The 27,317-nt window shown below is 34.2% G+C and overlaps 2 protein-coding genes across 9 annotated transcripts in view; one reads left to right on the top strand and one right to left on the bottom strand.

Annotated features, from left to right (window-relative positions):
• Positions 1-1,336: 1,336 nt before the first annotated feature.
• LOC114933491 (uncharacterized) lies at positions 1,337-6,907 on the top strand. Its single transcript, XM_029306108.2, has 6 exons — positions 1,337-1,846; positions 2,308-2,611; positions 2,910-3,135; positions 3,281-3,876; positions 4,396-4,816; positions 5,348-6,907. Exons 1-6 carry the CDS (start codon positions 1,655-1,657, stop codon positions 5,985-5,987), a joined length of 2,379 nt encoding a protein of 792 aa, XP_029161941.1. The 5' UTR covers positions 1,337-1,654; the 3' UTR covers positions 5,988-6,907.
• A 155-nt stretch (positions 6,908-7,062) lies between these two features.
• Positions 7,063-27,317, bottom strand: part of wdp (Leucine rich repeat protein windpipe) — a 66,532-nt gene continuing 46,277 nt past the window's right edge. For 2 of the 8 annotated variants that reach the window (XM_029306205.2, XM_029306210.2), the window contains exons 2-3: positions 14,776-14,816; positions 7,063-11,099 (exon numbers count right to left, since the gene is read on the bottom strand). In XM_029306205.2, the coding sequence (XP_029162038.1) occupies positions 9,016-11,082 (2,067 nt within the window). In that variant the 5' untranslated portion in view covers positions 11,083-11,099; positions 14,776-14,816 and the 3' untranslated portion in view covers positions 7,063-9,015. Of the gene's footprint in view, positions 11,100-11,235; positions 11,351-11,768; positions 11,897-14,775; positions 14,817-27,175; positions 27,218-27,317 lie in introns of those variants that run through there. The other 6 variants (XM_029306212.2, XM_029306208.2, XM_029306207.2 and 3 more) reach the window with 6 other exon arrangements.

Genomic DNA, 27,317 nt, shown 5'->3' on the forward strand with positions numbered 1-27,317 from the left:
TTGTTCATTTTTGCACAAATTAATTTGCACACATCGTTAGATTACATTTGCGCATCACAATTAGCTGATCGATTTTTAAACCCTCGTTTTCCTATTCGATATGTATATATATCGAGATGAATTTTATTTTACCAATTTTATTATCATCTTGGGTTTCTGTGCATTAAAACATCGGTATCATTAATCTCTTCTGTTCGGCAACTTGTCCAATTCGTCTTGTTGCTGAAGCAAAGATCTCATAAATCTTAGTATTCTTTTATTTATTAGATCTACGATTCCTTCCTTGCGACTTTTCAAACATCCGAGATGCGAGATGCGAATTTAATGGTGTAATAAAAAATTTAAAGACCCGCAAGATTTTAAGACTTTCCTATTTGGATAATTTAAGATTTGCTTTAAGTGTTTCATGATTGTTATAATATAAAATATATTATAAAATCTATAGTTCGCAAAAAAATGAAGTTTGCAAAAATATCGCAACAAATAGCCCGAATTATATCTGCTAATCAATCGTGCACATACACGAATGATGCAATATAAATATAACGAACTCTCCTGTATATCTGACCTAATCCTCTACGTCGGATGTTCGCTTTCGGAAAAGAGAAGATACGGTTCCATCGGATGAAAAAGGAAAAAAAAACGACGAAAAAAAGATCGTAATGCGACGAAGGAAGAAGGGGAAAATATCCGCATGGGTCAGCCGAGAGAGGCTTAGACCACAGAGATGCCCGCTTCAATATCGGCTTTCGGGAATACTTGAGATATTTATCTAATGTCTTACATTTTCCGCGGCACTGCCCATGCAAATTTCCATTCATGTCTTCTCTACGGAAAAGCCTGCTTTCCTGGATTGCCGCTTTCGCCCCGATCTACGGTCAAAGCTCGTTAAAATATCCATGTCGCAATAATTTAGCTGATATCAATAATGAAAAATTTACGAGATCAAAGTTGGAACGTGTATAGTATAAATTATGAATAGGTATTAAAAAAAAGTGTGATTGTTTCTGAAAATTTGAAATTGCTAATTAACAAATCAAATGCATTAAGGACCTATCAAACTTAATACCAAAAAGTTAATAGTCAAATATATTTGTGTTCCAAGTATGCAAAGTTTCACCAAATGAGATAACTAAGACTAGCCTTGTCGCTCGCAGAAATAAGATAGATATATAAATTCCACTGATGTGTCTCATCATGAACGAACTATCGCGCAAACAGTCAGACAATGCGGACGCATCCACCATACTCTATCTTCTTTCGATTCCTTTTTTTCTCTCGTTCTTTTTATACAGAATAATGTACTCGACACCTCGACACCGCGGCAGTCCGGTTATCTTACGGAGATATCGCGCGGCGTGTACCCTGGCGTTACTTATCAAAGATAACCAGCAACTCAGTGCTCTTTCAACACACGGTCGCAGAAACCGGGACCGTGCTCAGTCATCGATTTTCGTAGACGGAGAGATCCTCGGCGATCGATTTTGTGACGATCTCGACGACGACGCGCGATGACACCGCGCGACCGAGAGCTCGCAAATATCGTTTCGATATAATATTGTGACGAGGAGAAGTGAATCGGTGCGCGGTTGTGCGAGAATGTGGGTTACGCGTGATTATTCGACCTGCCTCGCCTCGATGATGTAAAAGGAACATGGTGGAACGATCGATGATGATGCATCGCGACGTGCTCCTATTGCTGATCACGTGGTTGACGATTTTGTCGATTGCGAGCTGTCAAAGCGTCTGCGCCGTCAGGTGTTTATGCTACCTCAATCAAGAGCCCAGGACTATCCAGTGCTCGAGACAAGGATTACAAACGTTCCCCGAAAATATCAGTGACGTTGTGAGTGTATAGATTTATTTGAGTCTTTTTATCGGTTTCTTTTTTTATCCGCGCGAGATTCGTCTCGCTCTAATTAAGCGTACTAATGACTACAAGGTAATACTAGCTTATTACATCTTATCGCGGCCGCAATGTGCGAAATAAGCATAATAAAAATAGTTGTGCTATTTCGATAACAAAGTGAGAATATGAAAATCATGATATGTAATCAAGATAAATGAATCACTGCATCGATTAAAGTAGCAAGTATCAATGTGCAATTTTGCTTGATGGAAAAAAGTATTTATAAGTGTTTTATAAATATATTATATGTAGTTAATTCATCATATTACTCTAAATTAGTATTTATAATAAATTATGTGTTTATGTATATATTAATTATTTTTAATTAGTTGTATTATATTATATTATTAAATAATATTATTAATTAATTGTATAATAAAATTAATTTTTCTGCATAGGTCGAGCATCTGGATGTGTCAAACAATCTCTTAACTGAGATCACGAACGAAATTAATAGACTGACCGATCTGCAGTATCTAAATTTGGCTAAGAATCAGCTCACTTCTCTGCCAAATAATCTTGAAAAATTGAAAAAATTGCAAAGACTAGATCTATCAGACAACATTATCACAAACACGGCAGATATTGCTTCCATTAACCAGCTATCGTCCCTGATGGTTCTATACATCTCAAAGAATCAATTACTTGACTTGAAAGGGTTAACCAGCGAAGTACTTCAGGCAGTGGATGCCGGCCATTGCCGTATGTATTAAGACGATTATAAAATATAAAATATTTATTGTGCGCGAAAAGTTTTTTAAGTATAATTAATAAAGACAATTTAGAAATTAATATTACACAAAATATAAATTTTAATATATAAAATTTAATTTATATAATTAATACATATGTAAAATATGTAACGTAATATTTAATATGTAAAAAATATTTATGCACATATTAATATTGTCTATTTTTTATACAGAAATATGTAACAAAATATTTTTACAAGATTATAAACACATATGTTATCAAACTAATAGAGCTTTGTACATTTCAGTTATAAAGGAACTCGGTAATACGTCTTTAGATGGACTGCCAGCTTTGACATCACTGAATCTCGCGGGAAATCCGTTGAAGATTATCGAGCCTGTCAGTAAGACACTGCGATGGTTGGACATGTCTGATTGCGTTTTGAATTACCTATATCCAGATACTTTGAGAAGACTTCCAGAATTAGAAGAATTACATTTGGTCAATAATCCTACGTTAGTGTACAGTACTCGGTAATAAAACTTTATTTGATAATTCATTCTTTTTTTACTAAAAATAATTGTTGAAGAAATTGTATAAAAGATATCTAATAATTTCTTTAATAAAATATCCTTAATAATAATTACACATATGATGAAAAACATAATCTGTTTGCAGATTCTCGACGTTACAACATCCAAAGCTGAAGAGATTGGATGTATCGAGATGTAACCTCGACAGACCTGGTCTTCATGGTTTTCCGTCGCTGACGCACGCTTATCTTTCTCGCAATACAATTCGTATACTGCCGGATCGTATATTCGCCAAGAACAAGCAGTTGACGAATTTGTATCTAAACGCGAACAATTTAGAGCGATTAAACGTCAGCACTTTCGTCGGCCTAATAAAGCTCCAGATACTGGATCTGTCTGCGAATAATCTCGAGGATGTTCACGCAACGACGTTCCAAGAGAACATAGATCTCAGGCTTCTAAATCTTTCTTACAACACTTTACAACGATTTCCGGATCTCTTGTCTCTCGCCACGTCGCTGGATCTATCCTTCAATCTGATCAACCAGTTTAATGCAAACTCTCTGGAGAACATGCCTAGGATCAGAAGTCTAAGTATGAAGGATAATCAACTGCAATTTTTGCCACGACGTTTAAAATCGAAAACATTAAAAATATTGGATGTGCAGAGAAACAGACTCGTCGAGTTGCACAACGACAGTTTCGTTGAATTACCGTCGTTGCAAAAAATTGATTTGTCAGGTACATAATTTTAAATTTATTATTCTTTTGTAATAAGAGCTAATTGTAAAAAAGATATCTGATTTTGAAAACTTGATCGTTTAATTAATTAAATAATTTTTTTATTTGTTTTTATATTTAAACGAGAAAATATTTCTTTAATCCAAATATAATAATATAAAAACATATAAAACATTTATAAAAGCAGCAAAAGTAATTTAACAAAGTAGTGAATTACAGATAAATAATACATTACAAATAAATAGTAAAGTTGGAAATTGATGTCAACAATTCTGATTAACAGAATTTATAGTATCATATACATATGTATACGTACCTATATAAAATATAGAAATACAATGAAATATTAAAAATAAAAATAAAATTAAATAAAAAATCAATTAAATTAACTTTTTAATTATTCTTTAATTTGACAATAAAATATAATTTTTCTGTGAACCTTCTGTTTCTTATTTTATTACATGTTTCGATATACATATATTTCTCTTGTATTAAATGTAATAAATAATTCTTTTTTAGGAAATCGTTTAACAGAGGCGATGGATCCTGACATATTTCAAAAAAATCGAGATTTGACCATAATCCATTTAGGAGATAATCCATGGAGATGCGACTGCACTCAACTCTACAAAATTTATGAATACTTAACAATACCTGTCGACAAAACGATACCATCAAGCTTGATATGCCAGAATCCGGCGAACGTTTCCGGCTACTCTTGGGAAACCGCGTGTTTCGATGCCTGGAATTCCGATTTGTATTACAACAAAGATAGAACTTGGGGAATGGTGATGGTCAGCTTGCTTATCATGGTTGTTCTGTGTGGCACCGTGGTTTCGATCAAACATACCATGAGAATAAAGAGAAGAGTTTTAGAGCAGAGACGACAACTTGAATTGGAAGAAGAAAGAGAAAGAGTACGACTCTTTCACTCGAGACGGTAAGGACCTTTTTAGATTATTAATTACTAAATATATATTAAAATGTTTTATTTTATCTACAATTTATACACATCGATACACACGCACTATCAGTAAACTCACTATGATCCTTCCGTTTCCGTGCTAATCAAAATTAAAATTTTGTTAATTTTAATATCCGCGTTCTGTTTTTTCACATTTTTCGAAAATTGCAGTTGCATATAAGCAATTGCAGGTACATATAAGTTAATGAAAAAATACATCAATCCTAAAATAAACATTTCTATCTGCAACGGATAAGACAGATATCTCTCCAGACCTGCAATCGACCAACGCACAGATTTACATTACAATTTCGTAAGCTGGTACATCATTTAGTTTCCCCAGATGATATCAGAGAACGCGTTACCGACGTAGTTATATTTTTAAATAAATTCTATAAATAAATTTAAATTACTACAGGAATTTTCTGAATTATCTCTTGACATTCTATAAATTATTTTGTTTACAACAATAACAGATAAAATTGAATAAAGGTAATATATTTTCAGAACTCAACGTTTGGACGAAGAAATGGATGAAGACCTGGAGAATTCAGAACCCAGAATTAATCCTCTGGAATTAATTGGTCCACCCACCTACGAGGAAGCAGTCCAGATGCCCAGACTAGTTCATTCCATGGACGCTTTGCACGAGATCTCCATTGAAAATGAAAATCTGCGCCCTATGAGTTCCGTGGATAATCTGCGGGTGAAGAAGAGAAGAACGAGAAGAACGAAGACGAGCCGTAAACGAACTCGAAGCGAGGATGATCTGCTGAAGAGAGAAGAACGTCGGCAGGAACGGATCAGAAGAGAGAGAAACAACTCCAGCGGCAATATCTGCGAGACCATGGACCAACCGCAAAATACGAATCCCAGAAATTCTAGGATCTCGACGACGCGCAGATCCAGAAGGCACAGCGTTGTAGACGATTCCTTGGAATCCAATAGTAGCAAGGACAAACCAAAGCCGCAAACCCCCAGCACGAGAAGGAAAAAGAGAAGACAGGTGTTCCGAGACGAACATGTGACCGATGACGAGGCTTCTGATGTTCAAATAATGGAGCCTAATCGATCCCTCGTCATCAGGGAACTCGAACGCGAACCCAGAAGCGGTTACAGAGATTCATTCGTAGAACGCGGGTCATAAGTTGTTCTATTTAAATTATTTCGCGTATGATTAATTGTTTGATACTTTTAATATATATATATAAGAAATAAATCGCGAGTTTTATGCAGGATTTTTATTGCATTTCGCGCAAAAATATAGCTCATCTTTAAAGAGCTTAAAATTTGTCTTTTCTGAGACAAAAATTAATTAAGAATAATACGATCACACATATTTAATCAATATAAAATAGAATATTAATCTAATAAATACCCTCTTATGTGTCGAAAAGAAATAATACGAATGACAATAGCAATATTAAATAAAATTATCGGATAAGAACCTATCGTCCATCATATTGTTATAGACGTAAAAATATATATAGATTTCCTACGTCAATGCATATTACTATATCATTTATAAGAATAATAAAAAGAAAATGAGAGAACGGAGAAAAAACATATATAGAACGTAATAGATTATAAATAATATCATTATTAAATATTTAGAAGTATTTTCAATAATACTCCAGTAATTCATTATCAGATTGTTGTAATATACTTTTAAATAATTGTAAATAACAAAAATGTTACGTATTATATATATATATATATTTCACTCACAACATTATTCATCTTTGTGATAGACTGATTATTATGAAAGAAATACAGAAATGATTAAAATTTCTGAAAATTAATTTAAATTGTTTGGTTGTTGAAAATTTATTTAAATTCTTGCATTTAAGTTATTAATATAATTAAAATTTTTTGTATGCAAAGGTAGAATTACATTTATCCTGAATACAATAAATAAACGCAAATATGTATCATTATTTATAGAATATTGGCACGTATATCTGTATAATTGAATTATACATATATCTGAATTATACATATATCTGTACACTTGTTATTTGTATTCCCGGGTCTTTTGTAAATGTTAACAGTCAGAACTGATTCATTTTCCTCAAAAGAAGATGTTTTCATTGATCGAATATAAAATAAATATTGCGACAAATATCGCTGACGTGTTCGATGATATGAGGAATAAACAAAGTTAAAGGGAACATCAAACAACAGATTATCCGTGAGACGCAGAATTAAAATAAATAATGATATCAACAAAATAACACTCTCTTTTATTTTGATCAAAGACTGAACATATAAATAGAGTCTTTCAATCTTCGCTGAGCTGTTCGTATATTTTATCGCTATTCCCTTAATTAAATTCAACGACGCATGTCGTCGGGACAAATATCGATCTAACAGGGTCATCCGCGCGCTATCTTAAGATTAAATCATATAAACGCTGTGCACAGCGTTCCACACATTTGGCTTAAAGAATCGTACGTTAGAATAATAAAATGATCGATTACGATAATATGATAACACATTGTGGCGCTTTGTCACTCCGCGTACAACCATATGACGCGTCCGTTTAATTGATAATCACGTCCATGGAGTGTTGCCGTACGTATATATACGCAAAGTCGGTTTGTCTCTTTCGTAGATTCCCGCAAAATTAATTTGCACCGCGCACAACGAATAAATATGTTAATACATATAAAAAAAATTCGAGTCGCTACCTTCCATGTGGAAAACCTTCCACAAGGTATTTCAAAGGATCGTTTTGCGGAGAGGGAATCTCGTATCCGTTGTAAGGAATAACAGAATTATTACGTATCTATATACTCTCTGTGACGTGGATAACGAGTCTTACATAACGTTAACTGTAGTAACACAAATCGTTCACCAAGCACTCGCACTCCGTGTCATAAGCCGGCCCGAAGGTCGTTATTCATAATTGACAAACTCCGCCTCTCATTGAATTACAAATTCAATCGCGTAGACGTGTGTGATACCTAAAAACGCCGCGCTAAAACTACGAGGTACGCGTTGTCCAGTTGACAAATATAATCTGTGGCTGAATAGAAGAACGGCACGTAAGGCCAATAGAAGTGTAAAATTCTTTCGAAGCTTCGTACATTGAAGAGAAAAATTTGTTAACTTGACTAAAATTTTCAACTAAACATTATTTTGTTAATTAAACATAAAAAATATTTAAATTAAATTACATTTAACAGAACATATATTTTACCTAAATATTAATATATGTTTAATTAATAAAATAATTTAATTGAAAGATTTAGTCAAATTAACAAATCTTTTTTTTTCAGTGTAGAATAATATGGCAGCGAACTGGAATGCTCCATGATTCGCTGACATGCAGCGAACACTCTCTTCGATCTTCGATATTAATTTAAGAATCTTCGTAATGCAATCTCGACACAACAAATATCGCGGGATATGTACATATATACTCGAGAAAAATATAGTCTTGCTCGCAGAACTAGTGCACTGTGATCTAATCTCGATCTGTTATTTCAGATTTTTACGTATTTTATGTATAACGTAAATGCAAAATAATATCGCACTTTTCTTTCTCGATAAAATTGAGAGAAGTGACATTGAAAATTGCACAATTTCGTCGGCTAATCTTCAGAGGAATGTACAATTTGATGAAAAAAATTATTATTTTATTTTAATTTTTCAGATAGACTTTCAAGAGCAAATTCTTTATTCGAGTTTGTGATTGCTAAGATTGCATTTGAGGATTAATTTTAAAAAATATTCGGACAAAATGATATCATAAATGAAAAATAACGAAATGCAATATCTGAATATTCTATATGGCATAGCAAATATATACATATATAGCCATTTCGCGCATCCGGTAATTCAACGAAACGAGAGAGAGAGATCACATTTGTATCTCAAGCCTGTCGCACATCTTCCTGTCATATTAACAATAGTGTCTTTTACTGTCGGCGCGTGTATATATGCGTACGTGATCTTTGACTTGGTAATCTTATTCATCACGAAAATCCATCGCGAAGAGACTCCTCTACATGTTAGGAACAATGATGTTATTAAAAATCACGACAGATTCGTCGAAAAGCTCTCTTCCCCACACATTCGTCCTTCCGAGATTTTCTCCGTCTTCGATAGACACACACGATCGATGGACATAACGTTCGTTATGTCACGTGGATTCTCCCCAGAACACTGCTTCATGGCGTCTTGACTAGATTCTCACCGGCCATTGTTCGCGTAATGAGTATGGGCGTCTTTGGCACACTGTCGGGATTTTCTTGCAGGGTGATCTTCACTCTTTGAGCTCCGGGGCTGAGCGGCGGCCCGTTGGGCTCCGTTCTTGGTCCGTTCGTCGTTAACGATGAGTCGGATGGCTGTGCGGGACTCGTTCTACCCGCCAGGAAGTTCTCCCTCAAAGAGTTTATGTCCACGCGAGGCCTGTCCTCGCTCTTCTGATCGTCCTGCGAGACCTGCTTTCGGGGCGGCTTCACGGGATCCAGATGATCGGCAGTGCCATTAAGAGATCTTGGCGGTTCTTGAATCGGATGATGATCGCTTTGAATCTTCTCGGTCTTCGCGTTGTCATCGGAGGTGCCTTCCACGAGAGGAACACTTTCGGGATTTCCATTAGAGGCGATCTTGGGTTGAGTCGAATTTCCGGTCTCCTGAAGAAGAGACTTCTGCATGTCCCTCAGCTCGGTGCCGTTCTCCACGTCGCCTCCGCGTTTTCTCTTCTTTCCGCATATATCGCCCCTGTATGCGGCAAAACCGATCAACACCGCCACGACGGCAAGCAGGATTGCCAGAACAATGTACGAGCCCATGCCCTTTTTGGACTGTTTGGCCGGAGATACCTCGGCTTGTTCGTCGTTCAGGCTGTTCACCTCGGCCTTGACATTACCTGATTTGGATTTATCGGCGGATTTCGAGAGCTCCTCGACGCCGCTGGCGATCGCGACCGTCTCGGTGGAAGTTCTATCGACTGGAGAACTTTGACTCGACTCTTCGATGGTTAATTTAGTAGACGACGCGTCTATAAATTGCTCTTGTTCGAGATCCGGATCCTTGGTCTCTGATGGAATGGGAGTTGTCGTAGAACCACTGCCAAAAAGTAGTTCCCATAGAGAGAACGACGATGGTGATTCCCCCTTAGTAGTCTCCTCCTCGACCTTTTCTTCATCATAATGTGTCGAAACGATTCCGGATCCTTCGCCGGAACCATCTTCATCGCCATCGCCAGAACCTGCTGACGGATAAAACAAGCCGTCCTTAAAGTCCTCCTTCTTCCGCGACATCTCGGTCGTGGACGGTTGCTCTTTCTTCATATCGTTGTCGAAGAAGATCTCCCCGTCTTCGGTACTTTGCAAGGAATTTACTGTAGTGAAAGTAGTCTCCTCCGCAGACGCGGTTAACTCCTGCGAAGAGACGGTGGATTCACTCACGGAAGATCCCGTCGAAGATCCTGTCAAATCTATCTTTCCGATTGGGAAAGGCGTCTCTACTTCAGGCTTCTCCGAGCTGTCGGTGGTAGTTGCGTTATATTCTTCCTCTTCCTCTTCCTCCTCGCTATTGAACTCGTTCAGAACGTCGTCTCCGGATCCCGAATACGTCCCGGATCCTTCTACCGCCTGATCGTGTTGCATCTCGCGATCCTGCTCTTCGAAGCTGCAGATGATCGCCGCGCTCGGCTTCATCAGTGACGTGCCTTTCAAATTACCAGGATGCGCGCACACGGCTTTCTTCGACACGGACACCTTCTTCTGCATGATGAGATCTCGTACCTTAAGAGTGGCGCAGTTACAATCCAGCGGATTATCGTGGATGTCTAAGTGTCTGAGATGCTTCAGGCGCATCAGCGCGGTTGGTAGTTGTCGAATGGCGTTTTTTCGCAAATTCAGCTTTCGCAGATTAGTCAGACCCTCCAGAGAAGCTAGTTCCAGATACTCGATATAATTGTCGCTGAGATCGAGACTTCTCAGATTACTAAGGGCTCGAAAACTTCCTGCTTTGATCGTTTTGAATTTACCACCAGACATGTCGAGATGCCTAAGGCTTGTCAAATTGTTGAAGAGACCTGGGACCAGGATGTTCCGTTCGGGCCGAACCGTCAGCATCTCCAGATGATGCGTCTTGATCTGCCCGAGATCTTCCAACTTGTCGCACCACGCTATGGTGCTGTTCTCCAGCTTGCAAAGTCCGTGGGTCCATCCTGAATGATAAAGGAGGATCAGGAGGAACGACAGCAGAGGCGGTGCTGCCTTCATGTTTCGATCTGATATACCTGCAACGGAGAGAAAATCGTAAGTGATTACGTTCGCCGGTAAAGCAACGTGCCGTGTTCGCGTTTTTGAACGGCGCGGCTTTATGTCACGCGATGAATATTCATAATGACGATAGCAATGAAACGTATCGTTCACCTCGGAGATGAATTGCGTAATTTAGGATGTCCCTGAAATTAGGCGCGCCACATGGCAATAAAAGGCGTTCGCATAACGATCCGATGATATTGTTTTGATCAATATTATCGTAAACTCAGAGCTTGTCCTCCTGTAGAAATCCAAGTGAACTCGGCACTCGCGCGCACAGAGACACGTACGACCGAAAGGAGGTCACCGCGATAGGTAGAAGTGGACTTTTAAGAGTTAAATTGGATGCACATGCGCACACACGTGTTATCTGCTACGAAGATAAGCGCGATAATCGACGGAAAGTATATGATTAAATAGATAAAATAGCGCAGATAACGCAGATACTATACGCACTCATCTTCGCGCGCCTATTTCCGGTACAACATTTCGTCGATGGTAGATAAAAAGAGGAACACCTGTTATTATAATTATTCCGCCTAGTAATAATAACCTGTAAGATTTGATATTGTATAATTTTCACGTGTATTCAACGTGTATTCAAGCAGTACGAGAATGAATGTAAAACGTCCAGTGGTACATACAATTGATTACCTAATGCCTGTAATTAGTACACACACCCGACAGTAATTACCACCAGGCAGCACCTGCAAGATATCCAAGTCGATTCGTAGCTACGCGTTCCGATCTTCGATCGACTAAAGACTGAATCGCGTAAGTTAAAATACTGATAAACCGCCGGTGCCCCATCCAAGCGATTCTTATCAGTGCTATTTTTATCATTGCCTTATTATTGCAATCGTCGAAGCGGGATTGCAGATAAGAGGGTACAGTTCCTAAAATGAAGTAAGAGCTAACCCGTGAAAAGTATGTACAACGCGACGATTGTACTTAATATTTCTCTACTACAGCCAATTCAATAATTCGTACATCTTCTGACATGTAATAGTAAATTATTTGACATGCACGTCATGCATTATGCAAAGATATTTCTCGTCGTGCATTTCGATACTTTACAAAAGAAAAGAATATATATATATATATATATATATATATATATATATATATACAGGGTGTCCGGTAACTAACGGACCAATGATTAAGGGCGGATTCTCTGGCCAATTTGGAGACGATTTTTCCTTAGCAAAAATGTTGAGAATTCAATAATTTTCGAGTTATAAGCGATTGAAAAAAAATGGGTTTTTTGAAAACTAAACGTTTTGGAGTTAAAAGTCTAGCATAATTAGATTCTTCAGTTAATAAATATTAATTTAAGGTAGAGTTTACTATAATAAAATTTTAATTTGAGGCTTAGTTATAAAGATACATAATAACAAATATTGGAACGTTGTAAAAAATGATGACCTTTTTCGACATTTTTGCTGAGGAAAAATCGTTCCCAAATTGACCAAAGAATCCACTTGTAATCGTTGGTCCGTTAGTTACCGGACATCCTGTATATATATATATATATATATCTTCTATGTAAGAATAAAAAAAAATACATTAATCTATGGAGGATCCATAAAAATATTTTAAAATTCAAAAAAGAAAAGAAATTGCTTTCATAAAAAAAAACCAATTTTTCTCTTCTCCAAATAATACGTATAAATTACCGATTACAAAGCTCAACAAAAAATATTCCCGTCTTGACATAATATATATGGGATATATACAATATATGGCATAATTATCTCCAAATAAAAAGGCGTGAACATTGAGGTTCTGTATATATTAACATAAAGAATCTTAAGGACGAAGTCGCCGCCGCAGGAAGCTAGGCATTGCATTCGATCGTCTTAGGATCGAGCGGAGGAAATCAAGCAGTACGTCTTTTTCACTCTAAATGTCTTTTCTTCGAACCTTCTGAAACCTCCATGATGGGTGTTCTAAACATAGACGGAACGAACGGAGGGCGAACGGTTTAAACGTGTTATTTGCATTATTTTGCATGCTGTGTCCGCGCGGTGTCGGCATAATGTGACGGCGTAATGTGATGTCATTTCCATGTATAAACAGCGCAAATGCAAGTGGAAGAAAGAAGATATAGAAACGGTGACGTTTTCCCGCGAGATCGCACGACGACGACGAGCATTGAACTCGCGCGAGACCGCTCGCAGTCGACGTTTTAATTGTCCGAGTCGGCATCGCGCGTTTTCTTGCGCGTCTTCTAATACCACGAGGACGGATCGGTTCTCTAAGATCAAAAAATCCCGCCTCTTGTCGACGAGATAAGTCTATCAATGAAATAATGGATTTTGTTGTGCGTGTCAAAGATAAGCCGATATCGATTTCTGCGCGAGTTACGTAATCAATAGCATCGTTCAAAATCAGGCGCCTTCTCTCGTCGATTCTCGCAATTCTTCTCGCATAATGTATAAACAAAATTTAGTAAAATTAGATTTTGGCAGCATTAAACAAGAATAAGTATTTTATAGAATTTGTATATATATTTTTTATAAAAGATATATTTATATCTCATAAAAATAGCACATCGTGTGATAACGAATTGATAGACGCGCAATAACTAACCATAACAGTAACAATAAAAAATGGCTGTCATTTTTTATGCAACAAATGTGTATATAATTTCAGCCTCAAACTCAATATTAAAAATTTATTGTGTAATTGTCGACAAATTTTTTCGTTGTTATTTGGGAATTAAATGCAAGTAATATACAAAAATTTATATGGATTTTTTTAAATGCGTAAAAAAATATTTCTCGACTTAATCTTCAAACGGACGCAATCTGCCCTGGAAGTCTCATTATACGCAATGCATTCGCATCGTTTCGCACGTTCTTGTGGGTGGAGGACAGGTCATGGCCAGGGGATCTCTCGCGAGGACAATCCGCTATTTCGTGCTTCGTGAACGTGTCCACACGCTATGTGTAACCGATGATTTCGCGAAGAGCGACTTCCTGCAATTTCACGAACGTCGATGTTTCCGTACGAAAGTGACTCTACGTGACTCCGTTTCATACACAATGTGTCTATAATGACGTAAAACCTTTTTCTTAGCCTTAACAACCTTGGCTTCTCGGAAAGGAAAAAGAGTCTCTCTTTGTATAACCAAAAGTGACGATAAAAGTTTGCATCCCGCAAACATTTTCTTGACGAGCAACGTCATCTATTTAAAGTTGCGTCAACGTTTCGCGAAAGGTACCCGATTATGTTAATTGCGAATTCAAATATGGCAAGCAGACGCGAGAAATCGGTCAGTTAAATTCCAACGTAACTGATTAAAGGTTCATTTTGGACGATAAATAAATCGCGGCAAAGGAATTAGAGGCAAATCTATTTATAATTTTATGTGCCAATTAATTTCAATTTTTTATATATGCATGTATGTGTACATTTCACTGTTTTCGAATATTACACAATATTAAGGAAATACGAATGGAATTATATCACGGAAGTTGTCGCGAATATGGACCGGTTATATAATAGACAGTTTAAAGTGGCCTCTATTATACATCGTATATATAATTATCTTATGTAATTATTCGTAATTGATAACGTGATAATAGTCATAGCAAACTATGTTTTCGTATCATGCAACCGATTTAATACTTTTAATCGATCACTTACAACTTGTTTGCTCAGACGTGGTCTCGACAACACGAGGGCATCTGAAACATACACGAAACAGACAAATAAATACACGTCAAGTGTTTTTATATGTGCGCAATTTTACAGTAAAAAAAAGTACCACGACTCATCGACAATCTCGTCAGACAGACAAAGGGAGATAGAAATAAATAATATCTAAATATTAAAAAAAAAAAACAAATTTTATCTAATCAGCGTAAATTAGCGAATAATTAAAGTGTGACGTCAATCGAGACTTTGCCTCGACACTATTTAATGACACATTCGTCCATCGAACATATACTATCGGATATAAATATATATACAAGACAAGTTATTTGCGACAGTTCTCAAAATAATTGCAGTATTATTTGGCAAAGAAATTTAACGTATCCCCGGTCAACGATAATCTACTCCTTCTAATATATCGCTGAAGGAGAACGCCAAGGAGTTAAATCTCATTCGCCTAGATTTTCCCGCCACTTTACGGTCGCACTTTCATTCTCGTTCCCCGTTCTATTGCGCAAGATTCGTCTCGGTGAATTTTTCCCATCTCCAGAGTTCCCGCGTCTACCTCGATCGCTGACTCACTTTCCAAGCACGAGATCTCTAGGCCTTGACTTTCCGGCCCTGGATCGCGTCACCGATTACTTATTACACGCGCGACTCAGTAATTATTATTACAACACATTTCCCCGGATTTTTATTTAGCCCGGCCACACATCTTTCCTCGTTTCATAATCACGCGTCGTTGCAAAATATCTGCCGGCTCGTGCATGCTTGTGTACTAGATTCGACAAGCCGTGTCTCCTCGAGTTCAAGGGGCAACGTCGATTACGTCTTTTACGACGTTACGTTGTTTTAATGTGTTCTTATCACGTTACTAACTGTAGTTTTTTTTAACCGCACAGGCAGTACATACATCGCCGATAATATAACATATTATAGTACATTTCGTTACACTGAATCACTGTGAGCTATGAACTAATAAAAAATAGCTCACATCGCAGAAACCGAAAATACAAAATCGAAATTACACTCTCAGCACTTTATTACTCGATGAAATAAAGTCTGTCTTTGTAAAATCGTCGTTTGATTATATTGAAATCTACACTGAAAAAATCCATGTATTTTTACATGGAAATTACTTGATCAAAAATGGAAAAATTATTTCATTATCTCTGTAATTTTTTCATATTTTTTGGCAGTCAAAATATATATTAATGTAAAATATAGGTCAAATTACTATTTTTATGCAAAAATCATTTGTAATTTTAAATTTATATTATTTTTACTTTATTAAAACTTTATTTATACGCATTTATCCATAACATTTATACATTAGATACTAGCATTTCGTATGTGTAATTCCATGTTCAGTGGAATATTTTTAATCTTGAAAATATATAAGAATATGCTTCATATAAAATTACATAGGTATAATCCATAATCTTTCATGTGGGTAGCAATAGTACATGATTATGCTGGGTCGAAAAAAAGGATAATCATGTAATTTCACACAAATATTTTTTCAGTGTACAACCAAATATTTTAAATAATAATTATCATTTTCTAAAATATAAAGTTATAAAAAATCGACATTACAGAGCCGCACTGTATCTTTTATTCGCAAATTCAGCAGGTAACAAACGAAACACCCAGTATGTTCGGTATGGCTCACTTTTTGCAGACACCATCCTTAACGGTACTGTCGCGTCCTCATGGTCCAGTTCACCAGGTGTTTCAAGGAGAGCCCGATGATTCGAGGAGTCATTCCGGGAGAGGTCATACACCTCCTGTATGGAAGGAAGTTGAAAGTAGCGGAAACTTGGTCCGATACATACCAATGATACAAATGTTAATATACGCATTCTGACCGTCTGTTGACCTCTCGAATCGATCCTTATCTGTCCTAATTTATTCTAATGAATTCGTTTCGTACGAAAGCGAAATTGCGACAAAAAAAAACGTCCGATCTCCTCCATTATTACATCACGACTTTGATATTTTTCTTCGAAATTTTATGTCAAAAATTTGAATATTCATTTAATTAAAAATTAATTTAAAAATTGATTTATTACATTTAAGAGATTGAATTGAAACAGATGTGATGTGTAAGTGCATAATTATATGGATAAACGAAATGACGAGAGATTTTCTGAAGCATCATATCTAAGAACGCGCGATTAATCATGCGCACATGAATGGACTATTATTAACGGACCAGTATCGTAATGTTGCTGTTAACGAACTCTCCTCTACATAATACCGCGTATCGTCCGTGAAATAATACTTCATACATAACGGCATCCCGTTTTAACCGATTAACGCGTTTCGTACTCTCCTCGTTCAATTAATCAATTATCTGCATTTACATTTTATTCCCAACAGAGTAACTCACGAGAGCAATGAATCATGTATACATATAGAACTGACGAGTATAAATCATTGTATAAACATGACGAGACAATTTCATCGACGATTTTTCTAAGAGAGTCGGGTTCCCTTAAAAATTCCTTTTTTTCCAATTTATATTAATGCAATCTTCTCTGTCTGTAGTTTAATTTACGAGATGATTTTTGTCCTTCACGAGCGATGTGCGTATAAGTAATCGACGCTACCGATCGGATGGAGAAATAATCGATCGATCATAATCCATCTATATTGGACTTTGATCGCGAACTCGATAGCGTATAATTCAAGAGTCAATGTAAGATCTCATCAAAAAAGTTTTTTATCTATAGAAAAACGAATAAATTTTCATTTCTTTTCCAAATTACAAATTCTTTGCCAAGTACTTTTATGATGGCTATTAATCTGAGAAAGATATTATTAAAAAATAATAAAAATTTTTTTAAAGAAACTTATAGTAAACAATGTAGTAATAAATTAATCAAAAAAAATTCTTGAAAGCAGAATATATGAATTTCAAGTAAATCGTAAAAATGTAAATGCGTCTCAAACATACAAAACGCATTTCATTGTATTAACCTAGGTTCAGATATTCAATTTCAACAAAGATTGCCAAGAATTAGACCGGATTTATAACTTCGTTGATCGATAAATCGGCCAAACCTTGTTTGCTATTAGAAACTTATTTACATTGATGATAAACAAAGTAAACCAAAGCAGCCACCAACGTAAATGTGTCTTAATGTATGGACAGGAGGAGCACAAAAAGCTTTAATTTTCGGAAAAATTAAAATACCATGACAAATTTTGTAAAAAAATTCGAGAATTATGCATGATCAGCATTACGTTGAAGTCGTCGATCGATAATATTGATAACACTCGCCGATGCAACCAAAACGTTATGGTTTGGAGCACAGGTATGTATCATACTTTCACGTATATTTCACGTATATTTCACAATATCGTTGTCATCGATCAGCAGATATCTAAAATGTATTACGTACCTGTTTCGGAGACATATTACGTATTTAAGAAATGCCTTTTAAATATATGGCACACAAGAGCAAACTACTCTCTGTACAAGAGTTTCACTTCTATATTGTGAAATAAAATGAAACACAAGAGAGAGTGTATGTATTATACTCTCTCTAAATAATAAACGAGACGTATAACATGAATTATGAGTTATTGTATTAAATGTAATTGTTGCGTCATCGCAATTATCTAATAAATCCCACATTTCTCTCTCACACACTTATTACAGTTATTACATTTATTAAACAAGCAATACTGGTGAGATAGATAATAGAGACCATATACAAGAAGTCAGTCCTCCTTCCTTGCTAGATACTCAAGTATCGATATCGAGCATTCGTGCGAAACGATTAGCAGGCCGCAATGCGTCCAGAAATCACGCTAGAGTCGTCAGGATAGGTCAGTCAACCCCAAGTAATCACGAACAACAAGATTTACATTACCAACGAGTCCTTCCAAGATCGCCTATGATCGAACCGATCGCGATCGATCAATTCCCGCGCATAGCTCGAAACTGTCAGCTTGCATAAACCTCAAGAAATGATCGCGAGCGGCGAAATTCAGACGATGACTATAATTTCCGATATTTACATTTACCCTAAAACGAGTCTCGTGATTCTCTACATTTTCATGTATTGACATTTCTTTTTATTTCACGTCACTTGCTTTCTCATCTTTTTTTAATGTTACATTTGATTTTCTGCAAGAAAAGAAAAAAAATTTTAAACTACACATTGAGGAAATATTTGTTTGTCACACGTCAGTTTTATTTAAAATAAATATTAAAAATAAACGGAAAAAAGAATTTATATTATCAAACATAATGCATATATTTTCGAACATACGTATTCTTTTATCGATATTAACTTAACAAAGTTGTTTATCATATTATAAACTCCGCCGCAAGTTTTTTATGGCATATCGATAGCAAACAAGCGTTCTTATCGTGTCAACGGAGCGAGGACACTCGCGCGAGGGACTCAAGATCATCGTCGTGCGAGAGGCAATCGTCGTTCCTGAAATAATATCCATTGCCTGCCAATGGAAGCAATTAGGAACAATATATCTATGCTGACACACATTTTGCGACGAGACAGTAGGCACGATCGTCGCAAACGTCATTCAAAAGCTAATTCAGAACGACATTTCTAACGCGTTTTCTAACAAGTTCTCTTGTACCAGTCATTGAATGTACTGTTACCGCTTGACAGCTACCTAATATGACGTCCTGTCAAACATCGATTTTTCGCTAATCGTATCGCAGTAAAACTTTTAATTTATTTACATCTAGGAGTTGAATTAAATTCAAATTATATCAGAGAGAGAGAGAGAAATTAAATTTTTTTAGACTTATTAAAATCCAAATTAAATGTATTATTTCATTTCACATATCTCCCGAAAATGTTGACTTTAACGCGTATCAATCATTGTTCTTATCAATATGCTTAAACTTATACATTTTTTGAAATATTGCAATACTTGTTATGTGTTTATTTTTTTAAACAGTATTGTTTAATATTATTTTCTGCATGTTAAATATAATCGATTAAGTTTCGCGTTCAGTATCAAACTTATTAATATTAAACTTAGAGAACTAAAATTAACAGGTTTGTTACATTTTTAACATTTATTTTTTATCAAAAAAATATTTTTCCTTTCTTCATAAGACGCTTCTACAGTAGAATTTCGAGATCATCACTCGCTAACGCAGCGTAAAAGTCTGGTCGGCCTTCACTCTTTCATTGAGTACAATTCCGAAGAAAACACAGTGAATCAAGAAAAAGAGCCGTTTGCAAATACAATTAATAGAATAAATGCAGCGTTCTCTGTCTATTGGGTAATCAAAATAACAATATCTTTATGCATTTATACGATCATTAAAATAAAAATAGTTACAAAAACTACAGAAAGACTGTACTTTAACCATCACTGACTCTATACGTTGCTTAAGTATATTTCTAAAACTAACATTTCAAAATTACTATGATAAAGATTTACAACTTTTGCTATAAAAAATTTTATGAGGAAGTTATACTATAATTTCGGAAATATTTCTATTTTTATTTCTTTTTATCATTCTTTTAAAATTTTTTGCTTTATTGATTATTAAATTTCCATAAAAATTAAACAGAAAAATATTGTAAAATCATGCCGAAAGAAAATTGTGATCATTACTATTGCACCTATTCTGAAGTCGACACGTGCTTAGTTCGATAAAAATCTGGCTTAAATACTAGTAGTTAGTGCACTGGTTGATATTCATCGTTTATATTCAATTGGTCGCAGGGTCAGTTAAACCCCGGAAACGATCATATTTCGCACTTCGTTGGCTGTCATATGGCAAGAGTGACATAACGTTTGCGAATGTATTGTACATTCCTTTTTGTATGTATTTTGTATTTTTGTATTTTTATAGCAGTAAATAATATTTAATTGCCAGTAGAGTATTCAAAATTGAGATTGATATTTTCTTCGACCAAAAACCGACATATAATTTAAATGTTCCTTTATTTAAAATTAAACACAACGTTTCGACCATTAAATTTTGTGCTACAATCAATACAAAATTACAAAAAATTAGCGACGTCAAAGTTAATTACGCAAAATGGAATATAAAAATATATGTATAATACGTACTTTTTCATAATAAGTCATTTGCTTGTCTGAAGCAGAGCCTCATTTGATTAGTAGAAATAGATTTAAAACATATCATAAGAACATACAGTCAAGTAATGATAGAAACGTCGCAAGAGAGAAAATATTTAAGTTAATCTAATATAATAATAATCTTATTATAGATAGGGCTAAAGTTATCAGTATCTGTTTGTAAATTAATCTTGTTTATTTGTCTTTTTATGTAAGACATTTCGGCAATTTCTCTTTCTTTCGTGTTTCTCAATATGTAAAATACCATTGGTATACCTTTGTCACCTATATTGGCTGACATTGTCATAAATGATCGTAAAACTATGTGCTTGTGTGAATTCATTAAAATTTACAGTGCTTGTGTACTACAGATTTGTTGATGATATTTTTGCCATCGTATCATGTGCAAAAGTCGAGGAGATGCTATCTTGTTTTAATGCATGCCACCAGCGCTTAAATTTTACTTATGAAATTGAACGTAAGGGTTGCATCCATTTTTTATTATAATGGGAAATTGATAATTGGTTCAGAACCCCATTTTTTTGGGAGATATATTAATTTTTTTTCCGCTCACTTTTTAAAGTATAAGAATAACTGTATCAACAACTTAGTAGATAGGGCTATCTTGTTATATGATGGTAAATTCCACTCGGACAACATAAATATAATTAGACAAATAAAAGAGCACCAGAATAATATAAAGAAACATGCATCAAGCCATTCTGTTATTAGTAAACATAGAATCGAGTTTAATCATGATTTCCAGTGATTTGATCTACATATTTTACATGTAGAAAAACATAAAAGAAAGAGAGAAATTGCCGAAATGTTTTACATAAAAAGACAAATAAACAAGATTAATTTAAAAGCAGATACTGATAACCTTAGCCCTATCTATGATAAGGTTATTAGATTAACTTAGATATTTTCTCTCTTTCGACGTTTCTATCATTGACTGTGTATCTTTATGGCATGTTTTAAATACGTATTATATATACGTTAATTTTTTGTAAAATTTTTTTAATTTTGTATTGATTGTAGCACTTGGTAAGAACCAAAAAAATTTAATGGTCGAAACGTTGTGTTTTAATTAATAAAGGAACATTCTCAAATTATATGCCGATTTTTGGTCGAAGAAAATATCAACCTCAATTTTGTATTTTTACTATTTGTGCAAACAAATGTAATTATTTATAACTGTTCAAATTAAAACAAAATCTGATTTATATAAAATGAAAAGAAAATTTAATCTGAAAATTTAAATGTTTGATCTAAATCTGGCAATGTATAAAATATAAAACGCATCGTTTATGTCTAGATTTTTCAAGTTTTATTTTATTTTTTATGATTATATATAATAATTTGTTTGCTTACACATACAAGATTGCTCTTTACATATTCGTCCTAGGACGCGCCCTTATCGAGATAAACCTTAACGCGAGAAATCATCTTAATCGATATTTCTAAAATGATCAGTCCTACGTAGTTAGGGCATAGGATCTAAAAAATATTATTCGCGGATACAGTATTATAAATAATATAGTATAATATATTATAATGCTTTAAACTCAATTAATATTTTTTGGTTATCAGCTGATTTCTGTCAAAACATATTAATCGAGGATAAGGCGTTATAACATATATTATTACTATTTTAATTTTTTAACATATTATTATTTCAAAATTTAATTAGCAAATTAATACTTTATTAATATTTTTAGACAAAATTGGCTAATTAGCGTCAATTTACTAATTTAATTTTGAAATGATAATGTATTAAAAATATTAAGATAGTAATATGTTGCAAGTAATATATTATAATATCTTTGACGCAAATGATAATTTTTGACATAAATCAACTGATAGTTGGCAGGAAATATTAATCGAGTTTAAATCGAGTTAAATCTTTTTAATATAAAATCGAGGAAAAACGCGTTGTGTTGCTCTAATAAATATAAATTGTATAAATTAAAGTTTAATTAATTCACACTACTAGTGCAACTGACAATGAGTATGACAACATTACTTAATTCCATTAATCTTCTTATTAATAATCCGACTTTATCAATCCACTTGTCAAATGTATTTAACGCGACAGAAAAATCTATCTTTATGCGTTCATAAAAAAACATGTTTATTAGATATTAATCGATGTAGCATCAATCTTATAAGTTATTTTTTTATTTTTCTTGGATAAGTTATTTCTATGTTTGTGTTGTATGTTTTACTTCTAGTATGCAAATATATGAAAAGTTAAATAAATATATATAAAAGAGTTATTTCTTTGAATATGTTTTCAAATAGATATTACCATGGCAACAAAATGTGAAAACACAAGTGCACATATTTTGCATGCATGTTATATGTGATACAAATATATATATATATATATATAATTAAAATAATTATTGCACTGTAATTACTATGTATGTCATTTACTTCTTTTTAATTGTACTAACTTTAAATTTGCCCAATATATCAAGCACATGCACTATTTGCATAAAAAATTCATACATATATTTTATATTTGTAATAATTATTATTTATAATAGAATAACACACATTATATGATTAATCATATACGTCACAAAGTTGTTAAATAATAATTATTCCAAATTATTTTAAATAAAACCTATTACAAGCCGATGACTCCTTTCAGTTCGCCAAGAGACATATGTATTCAGTTCACATAACTCCATCTGCGTTACGTAACGCAGCATATTGCGATGATACGTCAGAATTTCGCTCGTCTAACATAAGGGCCTTGGGCAATAGCGATCATTTTCATTGTCCATTCTCGGTTTCTCAGACCGCAAACCGACTATTGGCATATGCATATATAAAAAGCTCTACATGCCGAGATGGAGAACGACAGATAGAAACGATAACCGACAGAGCTAGCGCGAAAAGGATATATACAAGGTGTTCCAGACATTTTGTACGTCTATAAGATGTAAAAAGTAAAAGTCAAAGAAACACAGAAAAAGAAAACAGGATATATTAATATATGAATATAGAAACAAGCAATCGGCCATGAACGAATCAGATGTTCTATAGAAGACATTATCGACGATAATAAAAGCAGCTAGTAGCATTAAATCAATCGAATAAAATAGTACGCAGTAACGTTCAAGAAATTACGAAATCGTTTCATCAAAAGCATATAAATATAAAATACTTTAGCTGTATTAAATATAACAGCGAGAGAAATGTTAACAGAGAACTGCAAAAAGTCTATACAAATTATAGTATTGTAATTTATATATCTCTTACGAAATAAAGTAAGAATATATTTTTGTCTTTATTATCTTTAGCTTTATATTCATAAATAAATTAAATAATATGACAATTTTATCTAAAAATAATCATAAAAACTAAATATAAGAAAATTTACATACATATTATATTCAAATTTTAATATATTTAATTTTTCTATACAATTTTGAAATATCCTTACATTGACAAGTTTTTCAAAAAATAATTGTCAAATAAATTCAAATAATAATTAATCGTATAACTCTCTTTGTGTGATATATCGTCATATGTTATAAACCTGTTGTAAAGAAAATATAATTACGTTGTAAAAGTGAGGAGAGTGCGGTAGAGAATGAAAAGAAGAGAGATGCAGAGAAGACTATAAAATAGAAAGGACGATGTGGAAGGTGCAACAAATATACGGAGGTCGCAGGCCACTTCCGTCGTCTTTCGAAACATCAGCATTGCTAATGACAGTCGCCAGTGACGACCTTCGCCGCCCAGTTGCAGAAAAATCTCACACGAACCGACTAACTTGTCCATCTCTCTCTTTCTCTCTCTCTCTCTCTCTCTCTCTCTCTCTTTGTTGCACCGTTGGTCACTGTACCTTGCCATCTTTTTCTCGAAAGGCACGTGACCTCCTGAGAGGTTCATGTGCATGACACATGCGTCATGAAGCCAACAATACGAGATTCACGAATTAAACGTGGCACTGCGGCGAGTAATGAGCATGGCATTTAATGAGCTGCTTTTCTCTCCGACATGCAATTTAAAATGTCGTTGATCCACAAGATTAAAGGATGATGCTACATCATGACGTGATAATGTCGGTGATTCTGGTGTTAAAAGTCTTCAAATCATTCTTTTGTACAGTGACAAAAAAATTATTGCACTTAACAAAATCTGCGGTCGAATACGTGCAAATAAATATCAATGTAATAAGAACTAAATATTTTCAAAAACAGTTCTTATAACATTGGCAATTAAACAAAATATTTAGTTCTTATTACATTGGTATTTATTTGCACGTATTCGACCGCAGATTTTGTTAAGTCAAATAATTTTTTTCCGTGTATATTTTACAGGTCAACGCTTGCAAGGGATCTTTAAAGTGCATCGTTCCAATAAATCGGCACATTTTGACGTAGAAATATTATATTATTTGTAAAATATTTTCGCGAGATCTAAATTGCAGTCTCTTTAGTGTGCAAGATTAGACAAAATGAGCCCATGCCAAAACATTGATAGCCCATATTGAAAAAGACGAATCTTGCCAAATCGAATCTTGCGAATCGGTATATATATAAAAAAAACATTAATTACTTTAAATTATCTTAATAAAAGTTAAATTGAAACATCAATCATTAATAAATGTCAGAAATTAAAATAGTGTTTAGAAGAATAACTACCTAATTTTTTATGAGAAAGAGTTTTATGAGAATTTTATGAAAATGAGAAATAAGCCAGAAATGTTTACTTAAAAAAGTATAGCAAATATATATGAATAGTCACAATTAATATAATACCAGAATAATAATTAATTATACTCATTCATGAAAAACGAAATAAGAGCAATCATTATGTGATATCAGTAAGACAAAATTAATTAATATCCATTTCTAGTAAGTTCTGTACTAATAAACGCTTAACTACAATAAAAACTGTTTACAATTAAAACGTCAGTTACGTAATTGATGTAAATGTATGACTTCGCGGTTGAGAATGACATTTCGTCTTCGTTTCGTTCGCACAATATGTAAATAAATTGCGCAGTCAATGGGCAAAAATATATCTGTCTGTCGCATTTCGAGACGTCTACGAGACGACCTTTTGGCACGCGCGAATTTCGTCGCGCGAATGAAATGACGTCAGAAGTTCAAAATTCGCGAAATAAATGACGCAGATAAAAGAGGGAACGATCTATTTGATGTTTCGTGCGAGCGTTATACGTTATCGCGCATTGATAAGCATCGATAAGCACGCGATAAAGGGTAGACACGATCCCGGGAGAAGCAGTAAAACGCCTCGTGTATGCGATTTTTAAATTGCGACGGGATACATTATCGCGTTCCTTTTTTTCTGTGCACACAATCTACCAGCACGATATGGAAAGTTTTCACCGTCATTTCGCCGGAATTTCTTATTCATAGACCGATACACTTTTATTACGTCATTCACGCATGATTGGACGCAACGAGAAATGTGTCCATTTTGCCAGGATATTGAACGTCGAGAAAAAGAGCCTACGGTACAGAAATTATTACTGCTATATACACATTAGCTGTCGTTAACTTTCAAAACCAGCCATCAAATATCGAACTATACTGGGTGTCTTATGAACCGTGTCTTCCTTCATCTATGAATTATTTGAACGGAATTCAGAGAAAATGCGATCAATCGGAAGCATTATAGATATGTTATCATATGATTGTTACATTATAGAATGACGTTATCTCTCTCGTTAATTTACTGTTATTCTGATAAAAAGTATAGAAGCGCCTTACTTATTCGCTTACGTCAATAAGTGTACTTATAAGAAAATGGATTTTTTTCTCACAGCGAGGTTAATACCTAGAATTAATACCTAGGTTAATACCTAGTTCAAAGTCTTGATTTTACCAGCGATGCCCATGGAATTGCATGAACAGCATTGTTAACATATATAATTTCGAAAAACATTGCCCTTTGTTTTTTTTTTTAAGTTATAAAATCCATATGTTATTGTCTTTATACATTATTCACCATAATAAGGTTTTTTGTGTATACATCTTGTGATTTATAAATAATTAAACTTATGTAAGAGATTAATCGATGAATCATTTTTTAAAAATAATTTCTAATTTCTAAAAAAAGAAGAATTATAATATAATTAAATTCAAAAATTTGCTCATACTTAAATCAATAGCATAACGTTAACAAAGTCATCCTAAAATATCTTTTTTTTAAATAAAAGCTTGATATTAAAAAAAATAGAAAAAAATAAATGTTCTCTGTATTGATAAATACAGATGATTATATCATGAAATTGTATCGCGTATATTATCGCACTCACCTAATTATATACGTCGAGAAAGAACTTGGAGAATGTAGATGCGCGTAAACATAAAATATAATCGTTATCTATAGGTCACATGGCTGACGCTGAATCTTGGAGGCAGTTCGCCAGTTTCTACATTCCCGATGCCGTTGCTATA

This window comes from Nylanderia fulva, unplaced genomic scaffold, assembly GCF_048542155.1.
Source record: "Nylanderia fulva isolate GAGA-0341 unplaced genomic scaffold, ASM4854215v1 Scaffold3, whole genome shotgun sequence".
NCBI lineage: Eukaryota > Metazoa > Arthropoda > Insecta > Hymenoptera > Formicidae > Nylanderia > Nylanderia fulva.

Excerpts from the sequence above, each read along its gene's own strand:
- LOC114933491 (XM_029306108.2), top strand. The coding sequence starts at position 1,655 with ATGGTGGAACGATCGATGATGATGCATCGCGACGTGCTCCTATTGCTG. Across the intron at positions 1,847-2,307 it reads CCGAAAATATCAGTGACGTT|GTCGAGCATCTGGATGTGTC; the intron begins GTGAGTGTATAG and ends TTTTCTGCATAG. Across the intron at positions 3,877-4,395 it reads GCAAAAAATTGATTTGTCAG|GAAATCGTTTAACAGAGGCG; the intron begins GTACATAATTTT and ends ATTCTTTTTTAG.